Source organism: Prionailurus viverrinus, chromosome B3, assembly GCF_022837055.1.
Source record: "Prionailurus viverrinus isolate Anna chromosome B3, UM_Priviv_1.0, whole genome shotgun sequence".
NCBI classification, from domain to species: domain Eukaryota; kingdom Metazoa; phylum Chordata; class Mammalia; order Carnivora; family Felidae; genus Prionailurus; species Prionailurus viverrinus.
The window spans coordinates 40,951,626-40,969,255 of NC_062566.1; the positions used below are offsets into that span (position 1 = coordinate 40,951,626).

Consider the following 17,630-nt stretch of genomic DNA (forward strand, 5'->3'; position numbering starts at 1 on the left):
ATTGGTACCTATAATGGGGTACCTCCCTCACCAACTGGTTTCTCACGGATGCTTGCTGGGCCCCAGATACTTCTGCCTCTGGTCGGGGCTTAGCACGCCGCTGTCCCACACCCATGTACGTTGTCTGCGTTCGAGGGCCCCGGGCCGGCTCAGATGACCTGGGTTTGCCTAGTTTTAGAGCACGCTTGCCCAGCAGCAGAAAACTCCATGTTGGGGTCTGCGAGCACCATTTTCTCACTTGTTACTAACAAATATCCTCGTCACAGGCTTGAACTCAAGTTGAAAAAGGAAAACTGGGGTCCCTGGAGTGCAGGGGGCTCCCGGCAAGTGCAGTTCCACCAAGGCTTCGGTGACCTGGCCATCCTCAAGCCCAGTAACAAAGTGCTGCAGGTCAGCATCGGACCAGGCCTGCCCAAGAATTCCCGTAAGTGTGCACGGGGCCCGTGGCAGGACCACCGCCTGGCCCTCCCTCACCCTGCTCGGGGCCAGACTTGTTTCCTACGAGATGCTCATGGGGCTCTGCGAGGCAGAGAACCAGTACATTTACTGCTTCCTGGGGTTGGGGTTTACTTGACATTGAAGCATTTCCAACCAAACCAACATCGAGGCAAATGAGCAGGTTAAACCTTTCTGGATAATTTCGCACTTAGGTATAGCAATCCTGGGATTACAAATACTGTGTTTAAAATAAATCAGGGGAGCCTGGGTGGCTTAGTCGGTTGAGCATCCGACTTCAGCTCAAGGTCATGATCTCATGGTCTGTGAGTTCGAGTCCCACGTCGGGCTCTGTGCTGACAGCCCGGAGCCTGGAGCCTGCCTCAGATTCTGTGTCTCCCTCTCTCTCTGACCCTCCCCCATTCATGCTCTGTCTCTCTCTGTCTCAAAAATAAATAAACATTTAAAAAAATTTTTTTGGGGCGCCTGGGTGGCGCAGTCGGTTAAGCGCCCGACTTCAGCCAGGTCACGATCTCGAGGTCCGTGAGTTCGAGCCCCGCGTCAGGCTCTGGGCTGATGGCTCAGAGCCTGGAGCCTGTTTCCGATTCTGTGTCTCCCTCTCTCTCTGCCCCTCCCCCGTTCATGCTCTGTCTCTCTCTGTCCCAAAAATAAATAAATGTTGAAAAAAAAAATTTTTTTAATTTTTTTAAAAAAATAAATCAGCTTGTTAGCTTCATATGTCCAGCCCATTCCAGTCAGATCTTGTCAACAGTACAAACATTACCTTTTCTGGCAGTTAGAAGAAATTGACCACGTTTTACCAGCCCTTAGCCGGGTTTCACTGTATTACTGTGCATCAGAGCTAATGGCTCCTCCTTCCACCATAGAACCAGCACTTACCTGGAAAACCCGTCCTGCCACCGCACTGCACTAACTCCTTCACCAACCTTTGATTCTTTTTCTATTTATTAGCAATGTTTGTAATGTACAGCGTAGAGTAATCGTGTATGCTATGCTTTCATCTACTGTAGATCTCTTTATAGAATTTTCTCCATGCGTACAACAAATGGATGCTAGGTATAAAGGAGGCCTTTATGAAATCTGTCTACGAAGGTACACGCTGGCATATGCTGTAAGTCACTAATACAATACAGACAAATAGACACACAGAACATGTTGGTGTGTCTGTATCAGTTGGTACTTACAGAAAACAGACAGCAGATCTTTTGGGTTTTGTTTTAATTTTTCTCTTTTTTTTTTTTTTAAGTTTATTTATTTTGAGAGAGAGGGAGGGAGAGCACACGAGGGGCAGAGAGAGAAGAAGAGAGAGAATCCCAACCAGGCTCCACACTTTCAGCGCAGGGCCCAACATGGGGCTTAACCTCACGAACCATAAGAGCATGACCTGAGCTGAAACCAAGAGTCAGATGCTTAACCAGTTAAGCCACCCAGGCGCCCCCAGACAGCAGTTTTTGAAGACGCTTTTAAATACACGGATTCTTGGGATGCCTGAGTGGCTTAGTCAGTTAAGTGTCTGACTTTGGCTCAAGTCATGATTTCGTGATTCATGGGTTTAAGCCCTGCGTCAGGCTCTGTGCTGATAGCTTGGAGCCTGGAGCCTGCTTAAGATTCTGTGTCTCCTTGGCGCCTGGGTGGCTCAGTCGGTTGGATGACCGACTTCGGCTCAGGCCATGATCTCACGGTCCGTGGGTTCCAGCCCCGCGTCGGACTCTGTGCTGGCAGCTCGGAGCCTGTAGCCTGCTTCGGATTCTGTGTCTCCCTCTCTCTCTCTGCCCCTCCCCTGCTCAAGCTCTGTCTCTGTCTCTCTCAAAAATAAATAAACATTTAAAAAATTAAAAAAAAAAAAAAGATTCTGTGTCTCCCCACTCTGATCTCCTGCCAATACCTCCTCCTGGCCAAACCCAACTGGAATGCAGAGGCCTCTTGGCCCAGGTGAAGCAGTCCTTTGGGCTCAGAGCCTGGCAAAGAAGAGCAACAGATAACCAGCGGGTTGTGAACAGTGTTCAGTAGGCCCCGAAGTGGAACGTCCCCTAATCAGGAGGGAAGGAATCTAGGTACTGAGAGGGAAACCCTCACCAGGCCGCTTCCCCTTTTCCCCGGACCTCAGGACCTCCTTCATTTTGTGTTGTTCGTGCCTTCTCACCTCCCATCCCTCTCAGTTCCTCAGCCCTTCTCTTTGCAAGAAATTCCCTCTGCACCCCTCTTCTGGTTTGATCCTGCCTTCCTTCATGTCCTACTGGAGACCTATCTATTGGTTTCCTTTGTAATACATGTCTCTGCAGAGGTGCCATCTCCTCTGCCCGGCAGTGTTCTTTTGGCCGCCCCAGGCCCAGTTCTGACCCACAGTGGGGTTCCATGGACCACCAGTTCATTTTCTAACTCCTCACGTCTGTGTCAGAAGTACAAGTCTTCTACCCTCTGTGGTCTCTGTTTTCATCGGAAGGCTCTTGACCCTACACTGATGTACAGTGAGCGCTGAGATGTGCTTCTTGCCAGTGACCGTGACGGGCAGCACTCACGGGTTCATTCCGTGCTGTGTTCAGACCACGAGTGCAAACGTTAAAATGTCCCACCCATCTCTTTTGAAAGCCCACAGAAATAGAAACGCTTTTGTAAGACTGTAAAGCCATTGTCTCTAACATTTCAACACCGTGGGTCCATCGACATGTCTTCTGGCCCCTCCTGTCCCATAGCTACTAAGACAGTACTTCCCTCAACTGTCCCTTCTGTATGCAGGCTCCTTGCATATCTGGCTGGAACCTGGATTCCACACTTCTCGAAAGTTTTCCATAAGCAAGAAACCATCAGAAGCCATAAAACCAACCAGTGGTACTGATTTTGACTTTGTCTTGTTTGTTTGTTTCAGGTCCTACCAGAAGGAACACAATTCAAAACAAAGGTTATTCCGGTGGGACGCACAATGCCAACTACCCAATGAGAGCCGCCCCTCCCCCTCCAGGTAAATCCAGCGTGTGCCCGAGACCAGGACCACTAACCTGGACCCATCATTTGTAAAATGTATCTGGGAAGAAACCCATTAGCAGATAAATGCGCACATATTACCCAGCCATGAGCCATTGCAGTGCCAGATGCACTCCCGCCAGCATAATGGCCCTGCTTGTGACCCCAAAATGCAGGAAAAGCATGAGCTCGTGAGACTGAACTGAGGCTGAGTTAACGATCTGGATTTCATTACCTAGCAATATTACTCCCAAAGGGAAGACTTCTTACATCAGTAAAAGAAAAAGGAGTTCCTTGTCCATGGCAACCAGGATGTTGTCAGCTTTTCAGTTGGGAGGATGTGGCCTTTGTGGGGCTAGGAGTTCGCTGGCGATAACCCCTCCACCAGCACTCTGTTCCCGCCAAGTATCACGATGATATTTTGCAACTAGTTAAGAGCTTCATGAATAAGTGGAAAATTTTTATTTTCAGTCAGATAGGCACTGTATTCCAAAAAACAAAGGAATATCTCAAAGAATTACAAAATTGATACAAAAAAATTTTTTTAAACCTTAAGTTTCATATTTCTCATATTTTATGATAAAAATACAGCACGCAGGTCAATAAAATCCAAACCTGAGTCAATGCAAGACTCTTTGCCTGGAAAAATCCATTTAGTGTTTTAAGAGCACTCTCAAAATGCACAAGATGTTTTTCCCTCACTCACAAAATTCAGTTAATAAAGAGCTGCCCCCAGAATATTGGGTGTTTGTAAGTTCAGGAGTCTGGGTCTGAAACGGTCACCTTAGGACCACACTTAAATCATCCCAGACAAGGAAATAGCAGTGTCTGAAGTAAGCAGGGAAAAGCATTTCTTTCATCTCCTGCTCTGCAATCTCGAAGCTATATGCTAAAATATGGACACCCGTGCCTAGCAGGAAAAAACTAATTCAGATCTCTTTGGGAGTCCCCATGCTTTCTGCCCAGCTCTCTTTCCTCCCCTCTGCCTTTACCCTTAAAGAAAATCCAAGCATAAAGGAACCTAAGAGAGCCACTATAATATTGTGGTACTACTTACGTGCTGGCGCCCACCCCCCCCCCCCCCCAGCCCCGCCCCGCCCCTGTGCAGAATCCTGGCCAGACCACCTGGAAAGTTCATTTGCCTCAGCTTAGGTTGGCCAAAGTTGTCTCAGACCAAATACCCGACCTTGAGCTCGGCTCCCAACCCCTCTACGTGACCGTTTTTGTCAATAAAATGAGGCAGTTGGACCTGAATCCCTTTTATCAGCCTTTCTCACACTATCTGTGGTGAAGGAACAAGGTTGGGTTTTTTTCCTTTCTTTTCTTAATTTCTTGTTTTGTTTTGTTTTGTTTTTATTTATGTTGAGAGAAAGAAAGGTGAGCAGAGTAGGGGCAGAGAGAGAGAGAGAATCCCAAGCAGGCTCTGCACTGCCAGTGTGGGGCCCGACACGGTGCTTGAACCCACGAACTGCGATTTCATGACCCAAGCTGAAGTTGGATGCCTAACCAACTGAGCCACCCGGGTGCCCCTTAATTTCTTTCCTTCTTTCTTTCTCAGCCTATCACAAACCATGCTTTTATTGTAACATATAATAAAAATGAGTAGAAGAATGGAATTTTAAAAGCATTCAAAATAGAAGCCAGAATTTCTTACTGGATTCAAAGGACATGAAATAGGTCTATGAAGCTGCTGTGAACGCTTCTAGGTGCTTATTCTTAATTTCTGAACTTAACGAGGGTGAATGGGTCACGCGCAGCATGGAGCAGCCCATCTGTGACACCCCCCCCCCCCTTTAATTTCATAGCCCTACAGCACGTCCTGCTCTGGTTTGCCCCTCTCCTTGGCAACCACCAAGCTCCTTGTTTCTTTAATGAAGAAACTGACACACTGAAAGGTCATATATCTTGTTCAAGGTCAACAGAGCTAACCTAGGCAGAACCCAATCTGACCTGCTGGTCTCTCTTATAAACTGACGGTCATCCCACCTGTACCAAAGAGTTCTTTTCTTAATTCAGTTGGAAGAGGTTTTATAGGAGGTTTACCAAAATGGGCCTGGGGAAGTCTTGTTCTTCATTCTTGCCCAGATCTGTCAGTGGGAGAAGAGGTAAGGGAGAAGAAGAGATCACACATACAATGGAAAGATAATGCCCCTTTTGGCCAAGGCCTGTGGTTTGGAGCCCATCACCATATTCCATTACTTAACAGATAATGTGGTCTTGACTAGGAACAGTTGTTTGGCTACGAGAGTTTGCCCTATCTGGATTGATCCAACCAGTGGCCACATTTCCCTGCCTGTGTAGAGTGCTCCCTCTACCTCCCACAGGGGACTCCTGCAGAGGACACCCAAGACTGACCCCTTGAAAATGGACGTCCAACTGTTTAAACAGCTGCCTGCCAGCCCTCTTGAATCATAGCCTCATAATTTTTCTTAGATCTAAGAATGTGCCTGCCAACTCATTGCAAGCTTACCTTTCCTTGCATGTGGGCTTTGAAAGCCTGAATGAACATCTGGTGATTCTGCTACCCAATTCAACAAGCATGTGTGAGTGTCTGCTATGTTCCAGGCACTTGCTAGGCAGCTTACAGTGTATCAGCTTTGTCCCTCACAACATATTTGCAGTCATGTCCTCTGTATTTTCAGATGGGAAAACTGAGGCCTGGCGATGGAGAGCCTTTAAGCAGATCAGAAGATGTAAGCTTTGTTTTCTCCCGTTTTTCTCTCCCTAGGTTACCATCAGAACGGAGTCATCAAAAACCAATTTGTGCCACATCCCCACGCTCCTGGAAACCAGAGGTTAAATCAGAAAAGTCTGTACACCTCCATGGCCCGTCCACCCTTGCCACGGCAGCAGTCCACCGGCTCAGACCGAGTGTCACAGACGCCGGAGAGCTTGGATTTCCTTAAGGTCCCAGATCAGGGTGCTGCCGGGTAAGGGTCCCACCCCCTATAGATGAAGTTGGTGACCTCTATCTCCATCCATCACAGCAAGGTCCGGGGATTTCTTTGGGCTGTCTATACATGGTTCTAAAGTTGTTTTCCACCTGCGTGGTATAATCCAGGACCCAAGGCCATGAGGCTCGTGGTTGGCATTCGTAAAAGTACCAGCCAGGTTGACAGCATACAACTCATTCTCTGGAGACGGCTTATCATGATCATCAGAAGAGGGTCCCCTTCAGCCCTGAGATTCAATTACTCTGTGACCTATCTTGCTCTCTGGCGTGGCTGAGGAATGATGGGGTTTTGATTTATGTCTGTGCCTGCTGCTGCATAAACACTACAGCTCGAAGAGCCATTAGGAACACTAAGAATAACATCCCAGCATTGTACGAGGTATAGATGCTTTTATGAATACATATCTTCAGGGCTTTAAAATGAGAGCCTCGTAGCCTTTCTAGAACTGAAAATGAAGAGTGACAAAAAGAAACCCCGGGTTTTTAGCTGGAGGAAGTAAAGACTTCTAGAACTCTGTATTGATATTCAAAGAGTTACTAGTGTGGAAAGGCGGTTGGACACGTCCTGTGGAGTCACCAGGCATAAAACAGGCCCACTCAAAGACGTGTAAGTGATCTCTGCCAGGAAGTAGCTTTTGGCATCAGTAAACAAAGGGGCATTCTAGAACCCCAAAGATGAACTGCCCTAGGATGTAAGGAGTACCTTGCCCCCAGAAGTATTCAGGCATGGGGTGGATGGAAATAAGCAAGCAGATGTACTGTAGAGTGAGGTTGTCAGGTACCAGATAAGGATGAGGGTCTTATTTCAGTCCCTATTACCTAGCTAATATTGGACCTGCTGCTTACCCTCCCTGAGCTTTTTCTCCTCATGTATACACTGATGTAATGGCCACCATGCGTGCACGTTGTTGGGAGGACTAGAAATAATATACATTAAATACCCAGCATGATACTGGGCATGTAGGAGCCACTCGGTCCGCGGGGGCTTGATGACAGTGATGGTGGTGGTGGTGGTGGTGATGATGATAGAATCATTATCTCACCGAGGCTGAACTAGTGACGTTGAAGGAGTCCTCCAACTCCACATGATTCTCCATGGTAGAGTGGTTTTCTTCACTGAACCCAAGAGTGGGCCTGCTCCAGCCCACTCTTCCCCTTTCTCATGCCTGCCTGCATCTTCCATTCTCTCCGTGGCTCCACCATGATGGAGTTTCAGATGTGGTCGGGAGACTCGTGGATGCAATAGAGCAGTGCTGGGAGAGAGACAACAGCTCCTGCCATTCACCTCCATTTCCCATTACAAGATGTTTTTCCTGCCTTGTCAGCTTCCTTCTAAAGACCACAAAGCTTTTACAAGCTTAACCATGTTCTCCTGGGGTTCCTCTTCCCCTGGCAAGTCTCACCTCATTTGGGCTCCAGATAGGAAAACACCTTAGTTTGGTACAGATGGCTGTCAGTAGAGATGATGCCACTCTACCCTGGATCTCTCTCCACACCTACCCCCCACTTTTGTGTAAGTCGCTGCCTCCCACCAGTTCCAACGATCATGGCCTGCCTGATTGGCTTGATCAAAAGCAGTAGTTCTCCGACTTTAATGTGCACAGAATCACCTGGAGAACTCACTGGCCCACTTCCAGAGTCTGACTCAGTAGGTCCAGGGCGGTGCCCAAGAATTTACATTTCTATCAAGTTCTCAGCTGCTGTTGCTGCTGCTACTGATCCAGGGACCACATTTTGAAAAGCACTCCTCTAAAGGCATCTGTTCTCTAACTGATAAAGCCAGGAAAGATTCTGTGTACAAGTGAATTGAGAGGGTGCTGTTGAGGCAGAATTAAGATTTTTACTCCATAACCCAGACCTACACTATTCAGATGGATGGACCTAATGAAAATAATCAAACAATTCTTCCTGGGCCCGCGTTGAGGTTCGTGTCCCAAAGTAGGCCGAGAATTAAAATCAATCAATCAACAAAATGCATCAAATCTCTTAGCTCTGTCTGTTAGCTTCCTACTTGCATTGGCCTTGGCAAGCAAAACCATCTTTCCAGCCCTGCTTTGCAAGTTACAGACTTGCACACCAGCCAACTGCTAGCATCTGTCAGCCAAAGGCAGGCAATTTAGGAACATAGTGTCTTAACTGAGGCTGCTCCCTTCCAGCCCTCAGCTGCGTGGCTCCCTATTTGAGTCTTAGCGTACCCTTTGCCACCTCTTGGTCTGAAGATCAGGCGTACATAATGTGGCGTGGCGATGGCTATGAGGCTGGACAGAGAGGGCACCTTCACAGCTGGCTACCAGGCAGTAAGATTTTCCTGACCTTCTGTGGTCTGTTCTCTTAGTAGGCACACTGAGTCCAGGAGCTGCAAGAATCCCTTCTACCCTCCTCCTTGTACACTTAAATCTGCTGTAGTGCAAACATTCCTTAGAAAATTGTACTCTGGTCAAAGGTCTGAACTTTTTCTTCATAGTTATTTTCTGAAACACATCAAGTGAAAATTAAAATCATTTCTAACGTGGCCAGTGACCTTCGGCATGCCTTAGACATTTCAGAAGCCTCGGGGTCACCTGCATTTAATAGCTCCTCTTGGCCAAGAAAACATGAGTTGCCTTCATTGCACAGCAGGTTGTTGCAGCAAACAGCAGCCTTTGGGATCCCAAACTTAAGCCTTTCCATAAACACAAAAATTCCTGTGAAACGTCACAGTTCCAAACAGTGACCTTGAAGGTGCCAATCTATAAAGGCAAGGTTTCCGCGGTCTTTTGCTCCTCGGGCTTTCGTACTCTTGGGCTTATCTTCCCTTTCCCTTTCCCACCCCCAATGCACTTTTCTTTATAGACGTATTTAGCATAAGCAATCATTTCTTTTGGATCATGTAATGTGGATAAAATCAAATGGTATAATTAGCACCTCAAGTTAATTCAGGAAAGTCTTTGTCAGTTTATTTTAGGTTCAGCCAGGTTTTTTTGGAGAGAGCATGAAGCCTTTGCTAAATTAATTACCATCCCAACTGGATCCTTTACCCTTGGCTCGCCACGTTTGGGACATGGTGGCTATTCTTACTGTCGTCCTCATTGTTATTGTCCAGGGAAACTAGGAAAGATGTAGAGGGAATCGTTACCCTGCAGTCTCTTAGCATACCTTTTGAAATGTCTGTATCAGGTTCAAGGTCTTTCCTGAGAATCCAGAAAGAGAACAGGTTAAGCAAGAATCATACAAACATTTCATTCATCAGCCTTTGCTCTGATTTCATAGGAACACGATTTGCCAGTCACGTGTGCTTTCGGTTATCCCTCCTATAGCTGAGACGTACATAATCTGACTCCATTTCATCACTGGAAGCATTAAAACCCAGACTGGAAATACCTTTTCTGTTGGCCTCTTTAATCCTATGGTCCATTTCATGGGAGGGCAACTTCAGGAAATTTCAAGATACTCCAGAGATTAATCCAACTAGAAGTAGGAGAAATAGAAAAATATTGAAAGTGCTCAGTGGTTGGGCTTCTTGCCATGCCACAAAGGGGGAGGGATCGATAGAAAAATTCAAATGCTGCCTGTATGTCTCTTGACAGGATTCTCCTAATGGAGTCATATTTTCAGGCGGCTTAAAATTTCCAACAAATGTCCAATAGCAATATTTCTCAACCCATAATCTACAGGAGCAGCAGCCGTATCCTGGCCGAGGCAGACATGAGGCTTAGGAATTCCTGGCATCCATTCCCACATTTCCAGTAATGTTTATAGATTCAACCTTTTGGAATACAGCATATTTCAAATAGCCAATGAAATAAAATGCCATTATTTTCCTTCTTGGAATTTCAAGACATAAATCTCACATCTGCAGAACAAAGCAGTGATCTTAGAAAGCTCAATCCCAGCTCCCCCTGGCATAGACTAGCTACACCCAGCCGCCCCAGAGGTGTGGGAGCTCTGAAACGTTCACAGAAGGTGGCCTGGTGGTGTGCAGAGAGCACAGGGGTCACAGTTGCAGGAACCGGGTTTCCGTCCCATTTCATTTGTTCGTTCCTTCATTGATTCGTTCCTCAAATATTTACTGAGCCACATGCCTTTTCTGTGCCACACGCTGGACACTTACCAGCTGTGCTTCCTCATGTTTGGCACCTAATGTTTCTACACCTTGGTGTCCTCAACTGTACAATAGCGATAATAATATAATGTTAAAGCCCACTCCTCAGGGTTTCTTGATTAAATAAGGGCTTTGTAAACCACAAGCATGATGCAACTTGAAAGTTTATCTGTATTGGTTTTACTACTGTTACTCATGTCCTTCGGTCTTATAGGGAAATGTTAATATTCTTTTTTTAAAGTTTATGTGTTTTGAGAGAGAGGACACATGTATGCATGTGTACATATAAGGGAGGGGCAGAGAGAGAGGGAGAGAGCGTCCGAAATCCCAAGCAGGCTGTGCGCTGTCAGCACAAAACCAGAATTGGGGCTTGAACTCAAAAACCGTGAGATCATGACCTGAGCCAAAACCAAGAGTCAGATACCTAACCGACTGAGCCACCCAGGCACCCTGGATAATATTAATATTCTCCTAGGATTGAAAGGCGGCTTTAGTCTCAAGAACTCAAATCTCTGGACCCCTTGAGGGTCTAAGCTTCAGGCATTGCAGCTTTAACAGGGGAAATAGGTGGCCTAGGAAAGCCAGACAAGGGGACCAGTGAGGGAGACACCTTCCCCTTCACACACGTATGGAAGAGCTCTGCCGCTCGCTGTGGGTGCAGAGCAACAGCAAAGCAGCCGTGAGGAAAAGCTTGCAACAGACGCTCTTGCATTTGGACCATGTAAAAAAGTCCACAACCTCTTCTCCAGCTATACTATGACTCCATCTTTTTCTAGTTGAACATCCTCTGCTCCAGTCACCGTAACAGCTAACATCCCATGGAAAGTGACAGACGTTACCAGGAAAGAGCAAATGCATGAACACTCACTTTAGGGAGCCTTGTCACCATTGACGTCATTTGCGGTTTTGCTTTCTCATGGGCTTTCGGCATCTTGTGAGATCGAGCAGTTGTCTGTGAGGGTTCAAGTGTCAGTCGTTATCCTGAGGTCTCAGGGCAAAGGTCTTCTTCAGTCACTAAGACAGGACTTCTCCAGCAGCGTGGTTTTTCCAAAGCAGCCTGGATGGAAGGCGCTTGATGACTTGGGAAACCTCGTGGTGTGGGTTATAATGTGATGGCATCAGAGGTCTGATGCCCAACTCAGAAAACGACCTGCTGTAAAAACAGGCTGCTGTAACTCAGTTTCTTCCTGTGTTTGTCTTCTTACTGGGGGAGAGATATGCTCAAGTGGGAAGTGTGTACAAATTCTCCCAAAATGATGGTCAAGCAGTAACAGGAAAACTGGATTACATTGTGCAGAAGTTACCTAGAAGGAGACAGTTTGCTCAGTGACATGGCAGTTTGCAACTACGTGTTAATATGTATAACATGAACACTTATTATTGAAATGGCAACAAGAAAAAGAACCGTTGCTGTGAGTCTGAAATTCTTGCTCCAACCCCCATTAGCCCAATGACATGATTGTTTTTCTAACACAGTTTTCAATCCTGTAACGCTTAGTAGGCGTGCAAATGTCACGTGCCAAAATTATCTGAGTCCCGCATGTGTGTTACAGAACACATCCAGGCGGAGCACAACAGTGTGAGGACAGCAGTGTGCTGCTGAACGACTGGCTGTCCACACACCAAAGGGCCTGAGTCGTGCTCAGTTTGCCAGTTTCTACTCGCCATGGCCAGTGCCAGGCTACCGTCATGACCACACCGGCCTCGGGCTTGGGAAGAGATGTGCAGCCACACACCGTTACCGAGTGTTCCCACCAGACTTAAGCAACCAGACGTTTTTAACCTCGAGTGCAGAGACAGAAATGAAATGTAGCAAAAGAATTAGGAAGGGTTGAGTGATGAGTAGTTTTTGCTTGTGCTTTTAATTTTGTCACTTGTAAGTGTGTTCCGTTTAATCTTTAACAGTGGCCGTTGTTTAACGACTCACAGAATTCCCGATGGCCTAACAACCCTCTCTCCTGGGCTGGACGAGCCAGTGCCAGCCGCCTGAGCGGGAGGGTCGTGTTTGCTGTGTGGGCAAGTCTGAATCCCTCCTTCACTGCATTGACCAACCGCCCCTTGGCCGCAAGTGGAGGCTCCAGGCACCTAAAAGGCCTCATTAATCAATTTCTGGCAGCTCCTAGTCATGATCTCTCCCCATTATTGATTACACAGGATCGCCACCTAGTGATGCAAAAGAGATTGTGTGGGTTTAAGGCTGCATCAGTCTAAGATAGAGCTAGGAAAATGGCTGTCCCTCCCGACTGCTTTCTGCGATGGTTTCTGGGTCTGCAATGTGGTGAAATGTGGAGGCAGCAGTCTCTTCATCAGCACAGACTTCCTGTGTACCGTGGTACCTCTGACCGTAGAGATTTTGTTGAGAGCGCTCTAGAAAGCATTCTAAGAATTAGAAAAAGAACCTGGACCATTGCCTGAATCTCCCTTTTTTACAGATGAAGACGCTGATCCTTAAAGAGGTGAAGCGACATCCCCAAGCCACATGCCCGCCAGTGGCCAAACTGGGCCTCACACCCGGCGCACTGACTCTTCAGCCAGTGCAGTGTCCCTCCTACTCCTGCACACGGTCATTCCATGAGAATGTGCAGACTGAGGCCACGCAGTGTTCCCGGGCCTGGTGCCAGGTCCGGGGGCTACAGTGGTGAACATGAAGAGGCCCAGTCCCTGCCCCCATGGAACCTTTGGTCCTAAGAGGGAGTCAGCTGAATGGTGACATAGGTCCCTGGACTGCCACATGGACCCCCTGCTCTGAGCAGGTGTGAGCTGCCCAGGATGTGGTGGGGGGTTTGAAATGAGATCTGAAGGCTGAGCAGGCATTAGCAGTGCTGCTTAGGGCAGGGGTGGGCCGAGGGGACATCAGACCAAGGGACCTCAAGGATTACTGGGGGATTTGGGTTCCCATGTAGGTCCTTGGCAAGTTGGTTTCAAAGGTCTGTGTGGCTGGAGCTCTGGGAGCCTTATGCGTCTGTTATTGTGGCGTCTAGGGATGAGACCGGCAGGAAGTCCCAGGAACCTACAGTGGTCATTTCACGGGAGTGTTGTGAAATTAAGTGAGGCCACGTCTGTGAAAATGCCTAGCACAGTGCACAGCCACAGCCCAGGCGAGTTTATATTTCATACAGCTATAGGCAGGGGTTCCCAGACAACGTCCCTTCTGCCCACACTCACAAGAGTGAAACCATGCTCAGATGTGAGAATGAGGGAGCAGGAACCGGCCAGGAAGATTTTGCTGTCACTGGCTGCCCTGCTGGAAGAGTTGTACTCCGTCCTGGTCACAGAGGACATTTAAACAGGAAAGAGCCAGACCATAGTGACCTTAGGGTTCGTTGTCTAAACAGACACTTCCCTGGGGGTGCCTCAGTGACTCCATCAGTTAAGCGTCCGACTCTTGATTTCAGCTCAGCTCACGATCTCACGGTTTGTGAGTTTGAGCCCTGCCTGGGGCTCTGCGCTGATGGTGTGAGGCCTACTTGGGATTCTTCATCTCCCTCTCCCTCTGCCCCTCCCTTAGCCACACTCTCTCCCTCTCCCTCTCAATATAAATAAACTTTAAACAGACACTTCCTTAATGCAAAATGCAGAGCTATTCCCAACCTCCACATCTATTCCCCATCAAACACAGTCTTCCAGTCCACACTCTTGTTCCGCAGCAAACAATGCCTCATCTCAAAGCTGCCTGGACTCTTTATGCTCCCACCTGGGAAGCACAGTGAACCCCGTTTAGCCAAGTAGTAAATAGCCAGATGGTTTTACGTTGGTAAAGCGTGGGAGCCGCTGTCTGGGGCCTGGGACAATCAAGCCAACTGTTGCCAAGGGCCTACAGGGGAACCCAAATCCGCCAGTAACCCTTGAGGTTTTACCTTGATTGGGTTTACTTCGATTTATCCTCTGATGCCTTGGGACCAAATACCACGCAGTGGCTGTGTTCAAATAGGTGTTTCAACAGTCCTCCCTACCTCCATCTCCTTCTCCAGCCTGCCCCGGTTCTGGGACACCTGGTGTCTGCCGTCTCAGAGTGGCTGAGGTCACTCTGGGTGTCAGCAGTGTGGTGCTGAGCCAAAAGGGGTCTGTGTAAGTTACTTTTTTTTTTTTTAAGCAGATTGTTTTGAGATATAATTTATATACCATTAAATGAACCTTTTTAAAGTACCATTCAACTGTTGGGATTTTGGGTGTTTTGTTTTGTTTTGTTTTGTTTTAATTTAAGTAATCCCTGTACCCAGTGTGGGGCTCAAACTCATAACACCGAGATCAGGAGTCACATGCTCTACCAACTGAGCCAGCCAGGTGCCCCCATCAGAATCTAATTTTCGAATTTTCATCATCCCCAAAAGACACCTCCTTCCCATTAGCAGTCACTGCCTCCAACCCCCAGCCTCAGCCCCAGGCAACCACTAATCTGCTTTCTGTCATTATAGATTAACCTTTTCTGGGTATTTCGTAAAAATAGAATCCTTTTGTTAAATTGGTTAAATGGCATGTATTATAAATGGAATTGTTTTCTCCGTCTTGTGTTCTCTAATCTTGCTGAACGTGTTTATTGGTTCTCCTAGTTTTTTAGTGCAGTGCATTCCTTAGGATTTTCTATATGCAAGATCATCTCATCTGCACATAGAGGTATTTTCACTTGTTTCCAGTGTGAATGCCTTTTATTTTTCTTGACTGATCGTTCTTGCTAGAGCTTCCAATGCAGTACTGAACAGGTGGTGAGAGCTGACCTCCCTGTTTTGCTCCTGATCTTTGGGGGAAAGCATGGTCTTTACCAGTAAAGATGATGTAATCTAGGAATATGTGAACTCAGTGTCCTAACGCCAGTCAGGGCTCCTAAAGGTAGGAAGACAGCAGCGTGGCCTGTGGCAGGACATGAGGCTGGGAACCAGTGGGGACCACACCTGGCAGGGACTTTGTAGGCTTCATGAAGGGTTTTGGTCCATTTCCCAAGAGCAAGGAGAAACTGTTAGTATTTTTTGTGGAGGGTGAAGTGAACTAATAGACACTGAGTTGGGGGGATATTCAGGGAGCCCAGAAAGGAAAAAACCGGACATGGAGGGGGAGGAAGTGCCAGGGCTGGGTCAGAGCTGGAGGCGATGGGCAGAGGAGCCAGGAGGTGACTCCCAGGACTGCTGCAGGGAGGATAGTCCTACATTTCAGAGCATCATCCAGCTTTGTCTCCCCACTAAGAGGCCCCCCTGGCCCCCTTTTCCCAGGGACGACACCCAAGTCCCAGTACTCATGGGCCCAGAGGCCTTATCAACCTGCACTAACTAATGTTTGTAGGTTTCCTCCCTGGACATAAGAGAGTCCAAGTCTTCTCCTTCTATGAATATCTGGCGGGGGGGGGGGGGGGGAGTGTGTGTGTGTGTGTGTGTGCAATGTTCCAATCCTGTGCCCTGCAACTGCCAGGCTGGTGGCTTCTCTCCCTCCCAGGGTATTCTAATGCACACCCTCCTCCACTCCCCCTTCCTTATTGCTGGGAAATCAGATGACTTCTGGTACGCAGGCTAATGGCTCTTATTAACCAAATGCTGACACATCCCTAATATATAGGTTGCTTAATTAAGAGCCTGCTTGCCTGGCCAGCTTTCAGAGAGGCAAGCACTTCTCTAGGAGGGAATGGGGATTTCCAGTGGACTAGGGAGGAAATTATGTCAGGCTAATCATCTATAAGATACTTTTCCTCCAGGATAAAAGAAAAGTGCTTGGTGGTAGGTGGGAAGATAGGGATGGGGGTTGACCTAAGAAGAATGGAGCCTGAGTAACCTTAGGGTTTGCTCCCTCCCACACAGGGAGCCCCCGAAATCCCACCCTGACAGGAACAGTCCTACCTCCCCAGGTGGCAGCCAGTCCCCCCTCCCCACCAGATCTAACTCGCTCATCAGCACCCATCTACTGTCATGGGGCCGCAGCAAAGACAGAGCAACTCTGGCCTCCTGAGATCACAGATCAAAACTGGGTGTGCTTTCCCTTCCAGGACGCAGGCCCAGGGAAAGACCCTCCCTTTTCCTTCTTCCTTCCACAGGTGTCAACAGCCACCAAGTGGAGTGCCACCCAATTCCTCTGAAAAGAAACCTTAAACGTAACTTTCTTTCCCCCCTTTAATTATTTTTTAATTTACATCCAACTTAGCATATAGTGCAACAATGATTTCAGGAGTAGATTCCTTAATGCCCCTTACCAATTTAGCCCATCCCCCCATCCCACAACCCCTCCAGTAACCCTCTGTTCTCTATATTTGAGTCTCTTATGTTTTGTCCCCCTCCGTGTTTTTATTTTTGCTTCCCTTCCCTTATGTTCATCTGTTTTGTATCTTAAAATCCTCATGAGTGTAGTCATATATTTGTCTTTCTCTAATTTCGCTTAGCATAATACCCGCGAGTTACATCCACATACTTGCAAATGGCAAGATTTCATTCTTTTTGATTGCTGAGTAATCCTCCATTGTATGTATACACATCTTTTTTATCCATTCATCCATCGATGGACATTTGGGCTCTTTCCGTACTTTGGCTATTGTTGATAGTGCTGCTATAAACATGGGGATGCACGTGCGCCTTCAAAACAGCACACCTGTATCCCTTGGATAAATACCTACTAGTGCAATTGCTGGGTCATACGGTAGTTCTATTTTTAGTTTTTTGAGGAACCTTCATACTATTTTCCAGAGTGGCTGCACCAGTTTGCATTCCCACCAGCAGTGCAAAACAGATCCTTTTTCTCTGCCTCCTCGCCAACATCTGGTGTTGCCTGAGTTGTTAATGTTAGCCATTCTGACAGGTGTAAGGTAGTATCTCATTCTGGTTTTGATTTGTATTTCCATGATGATGAGTGATGTTGAGCATTTTTTCCTTGGGTCTGTTTGCCATCTGGATGTCTTCTTGGAGAAATGTCTATTTGTGTCTTTTGCCCATTTTGTCACTGGATTATTTGTTTTTTGGGTGTTGAGTTTGATAAATTCTCTATAGATTTTGGATACTAACCCTTTATCTGATATGTCATTTGCAAATATCTTCTCCCATTCCATCAGTTGGCTTTTAGTTTTGATGATTGTTTCCTTCACTGTGCAGAAGCTTTTTATTTTGATGAGGTCCCCATAGTTCATTTTTGCTTTTGTTTCCCTTGCCTCCAGAGACGTGTTGAGTAAGAAGTTGCTGCGGCCGAGGTCAAAGAGGTTTTTGCCTGCTT

At 47.2% G+C, this 17,630-nt stretch overlaps 1 protein-coding gene across 1 annotated transcript in view; it reads left to right on the forward strand.

Moving 5' to 3' along the window:
* MYO1E (myosin IE) overlaps positions 1 to 17,630 on the forward strand; it is a 211,984-nt gene that overhangs the window by 184,694 nt on the left and 9,660 nt on the right. Inside the window, exons 24-26 of the mRNA XM_047863927.1 lie at positions 267 to 424; positions 3,323 to 3,415; positions 6,146 to 6,347. Coding sequence (XP_047719883.1) covers positions 267 to 424; positions 3,323 to 3,415; positions 6,146 to 6,347 — 453 coding nt within the window. The remainder of the gene's footprint in view (positions 1 to 266; positions 425 to 3,322; positions 3,416 to 6,145; positions 6,348 to 17,630) is intronic.